This window comes from Apium graveolens, chromosome 2, assembly GCF_009905375.1.
Source record: "Apium graveolens cultivar Ventura chromosome 2, ASM990537v1, whole genome shotgun sequence".
In the NCBI taxonomy this organism is placed as follows: Eukaryota; Viridiplantae; Streptophyta; class Magnoliopsida; order Apiales; family Apiaceae; genus Apium; species Apium graveolens.
In genome coordinates this window covers 21,734,819-21,738,965 of record NC_133648.1, presented here as the reverse complement: position 1 = coordinate 21,738,965, position 4,147 = coordinate 21,734,819, and the positions used below count along the sequence as shown (strand labels likewise).

At 32.1% G+C, this 4,147-nt stretch overlaps 1 protein-coding gene across 1 annotated transcript; it reads left to right on the top strand.

Annotated features, from left to right (window-relative positions):
• The first annotated feature begins 621 nt into the window (after positions 1 to 621).
• On the top strand, positions 622 to 1,227 carry LOC141686428 (uncharacterized). Its single transcript, XM_074491466.1, has one exon. It carries the CDS (start codon positions 622 to 624, stop codon positions 1,225 to 1,227), a length of 606 nt encoding a protein of 201 aa, XP_074347567.1.
• Positions 1,228 to 4,147: the final 2,920 nt, after the last annotated feature.

Genomic DNA, 4,147 nt, shown 5'->3' with positions numbered 1-4,147 from the left:
CAAAGTCACATATATGCAGGCCGTTCTGAGCTCGTATCGAGTCTGTTCAATGCTGGGTCTAAGAGATGGAATGTGAGTTTGATTCGAAGTCTGTTCGTGGAGGAGGATGCTAAAGCCATTTTGGCTATTTCAATCCCTCAACGTGATGTTAAAGACATGGTGGCCTGGACTGGGACTTCAAATGGAGTTTATTCTGCTAAATCAGGGTACCATTTCTGGTTTGATCGAACAGTGGGAACATGCAATGTGCAACAACACCAAGGCTGGAGTAAAGTTTGGAAGTTAAATTTGCCCCATAAGGTTAGAATATTTATTTGGCGCATCTGTCGTAATAGTATTCCTGTTAGAACTAAACTGAGCTCGAGGGGTATTACTCTTCCGTTAGAATGCCCTATGTGTGACAAGGCTTCTGAGGACATGCTGCACTTGTTCTTTAACTGTGATTTTGCACTTGAATGCTGGAACAATATTGGGCTTAACTATGACATGACAGGGGTGATAGATGTTGCAGGGTGGTTGCTTGATAAAATTGTCGAGTTACCTACAGACGAGGGTGGTAAGTTGATCACGGTTCTCTGAGGGGTGTGGTCTTGGAGGAATAATAAAGTTTGGAATGACAAGATGGTGCCAGCCTCTGTGGCAATGGCCGAGAGTTGCAGATCAATTGATAGCTGGAGAGAAGCAAGGAAGAAACTGCAAGTTCAGAAACCATCTAGAGCTGTGAACATTGGTAGTAGATGGAAACCTCCGAAAGCAGGAGCTCTAAAGGTTAATGTGGATGTTAGCATTCGTGAAGGAGCAAAGTCTTTTGGAGTTGGCATGGTCCTTAGAAATCACGAAGGAGTTTTTATGGCTGGTAAAACTCTCTGTTTGCAGGCACCAAGCTCAGTTTTTGAAGGGGAGGCAATCGGTATTCGAGAGGCATTATCATGGATTGCGGATCGGCATTTGGAAGATAGGAGAGTCTATGTTGAATCAGACTCTCAGCTCACAGTTCGAGCCATTCATAATGAAGATGTCAACTATTTGGAGGTAGGAGTGGTGGTCGAGAGCTGCTACCAGAAGCTCCAACAACTCGAGCATGTGTCACTTAGTTTTATTCGGCGAAATGCTAATAGGGTAGCTCATGAATTAGCTAGGTATCCCTGTTTAGTTTACTGCCAGGTTCTTTTTACGTCTCCTCCATGGAATGTGGTGGAGGCTATCATGTACGATGTTTCGAAGTAATAAATTCATCCTTTAGTTCAAAAAAAAAATTATATATTTAGGTATAATAATGTATTTTATATAGTGGAGTTTGATCAAAAATAGGAAAGTTATCTGGGATTTTTATCTTGTCGGGTTTGTTACAATATTTTATAATTTTCGGTTCTCGTAATGATTTTGAAAAAAGTACTTTACATTTTTTATGATAGTAATTTCAAATTTATTTTATTAGTTTATTTTTTCAGTTATGAATTGTAATAGTTTTTTATGATTATTATTATATTTCTTTATAGTTTTTATGTTTTATAAAATTCATATACTCTAAAATTTTTAAAAGACGATCCTTAAATGAAACAAAACGCTTGTAATATTTATACTTAAATATAATCTAAATGTGTTTCTTGTTTTATAAAATAAAAATAAAAATAATCTATTTATAGATTATTTTTAAAAAAATGATTTGTTAAATTTTACTTAGTTTTATTTTTATTAACATAAATGTTGCTTGTATTATATATAATATTTTTAATATTATTTTATATCATTTAAGAATGTGTAATTATATTATATTTTATAAATTAATTATCTATTGTGTCTGTTATGCAGATTATTAAGTATTATAATAAAATATTAAAATAAATGTAATAAATATTTATATAGTATTTATTAATTTTGTATTTCAATTTTTAATTGTAATAGTTTTATTATTAAGAATATTTGTCTATAGTACGTAGATTAATGATTTTGCAAAGTTATTCTCAAATTAAGAATATTTTTGAAATATATTTGATACAAATAAAAAGAATAATAACTAATTATACATTTAAAAAGACTTAAAATTATTATTTTATTATTATTTTCATATTAGATTTAGATTTATCAAAGTATCCAGCTAAGCACATCACACCATTTCTCACCGCTATCAAAATAATCACCTATTTTTAATTACATTATTATCCCCGACGACCAAACCACCATTTTATCTCCTTTATTCTAATTATATATAAGATATAATGAAAATAGGTGAATAATTTTTTAAAGTAATTAGAATCGCCTGTAATAAGTAAGTTATAAATTATAATATTCTAAAGTTAAACAATTCGGTCATAAATTTGTGTTACTATTTTATTATTGATTCAAATGATGTAAGGCCGAGTACCGAACTATTTAATAACTTTATATTGATCATATTTTTATTATTTTTCTAACTAAATTTCAGCCATCATGTTTATACTACCTCACGTACCTAACGTTATTATATGAACAAAAGAAAAGTAATACAGAAGAAGAATAGCTTGAAGCTTACAATAGTTGGGATTTATAATCCACCTAACACGTACCAGTAGATTAATATCATAATATATATATATATCATCCTCATTCTTCATTCACATGTAATAATACTTAATAGTTTGCTCTTTAATATAACCTGAGCCCATTACCATTAAACCTAAACCGAAGCAATGCAAAGTGTAGTGCAAAGCGTCGGAGGTCGAATTAAGAAGCTGATATTGTCTCCATTAGTTGGGGAGCAGGGTTCAGAATGTGTGTATATGCCGTAAGAAGTAGTCTTTTTATAAGGGTTCAACTTAATTTGAATTAAAATATACTTTAATTTAAATAAGGGTAATTATGTAAATTCAGCAAATACTGACCGACCGACTACCAAATTTTTAATATTTCGTATATTATAATATAGTATATAAATAATTATGTAAAATAATATTTATAGATTTTATTGATTATACAAATATAGCCAATCAAATATAGATATCTACTCCCTCCGTCCCGACCAATTCTTTACGTTTAATTTGTGCACGGAGATTAAGAAATATGTATAAAGTAGTGAAAAAGAGAAAGAAAAGTGGGTAAAGTGGTGGGACACATTGATTTTTAATGTATAAAAGGGAGATAATGGAGTAAAGCTAATGTGAAAAGGAAGGAAAAGTGGGAAAGTGGTGGGACCCATTGACTATTTTTGGTAAGTTTTGAAATGTAAAGAATTGGATGGGACATCCCAAAAAAGAAACCGTAAGGAAATGGTTGGGATAGAGGGAATATATTTTTCGCTAAGGGTAGAGAAGGTTGGAATGCTAATTTTTTTACAATTCACTTCTAATATTCAGTCAATAGACATCAATTCTTGGATATCGCTTGCTCAGACGACCGATGTTAAAGTTCTTTTAGATATTGACTATTCTTTAAAACAATGTTACTGCTTATATTAGACATCGGTCGAGAAAATTGTAGATAATTATTTTTAAAAATTGAGAAACATGCCCGGAAGGGTTGGCTCAGTTGGTTAAAGAGAGAAAAACTATCCTCTTGGTCACATGTTCGAATCCCACGGGAGGAGAATTTATGATATGCCTCCTGAGCCAGAGCCTGTCGTTTAATTACGGTTTATCTTGGTTCACGTGGTTTGCAGGTTATTGCGTGATCCTGTAGGGTTTACCCAGTACGCACCCGAAGGGTAGTGGTTGCGGGTTACCTACGATAAAAAAAATTGAGAAACATCAATTAGACATCGGTTTCTTAGACATCGATTTAAAATTACAACCATTGTCAAAGATCACTTTTAAATAATTTTAAAAACACGCAGATACTTTCTCTCCTATTTTCCAAATTTTTCCCCTTAACTACAAAAATTTCCTTGTTTATTTCCTTTTTAGCACCAAAATCTATCTCCTCTCTCACTCTCTCTCTCAACTCACACTCACTCTGGTCTCTCTTTCGATCTCTCTCTCGTTCCATCCTCTCTCTCCATAATTGAATTATCTCGCCATATAAGTAATTAGGGTTCCAATTAAACACCAAATTAAAGAATACCTTTAAATAATTAAACTCCAGCTTCAAGAAATCTAATTTCTTGACCCGGCTTGATTTATTTGGGTTTGTTTGGTTTTTGTTTGTTCATAATTTGGTGAATTCTTATCTTCTT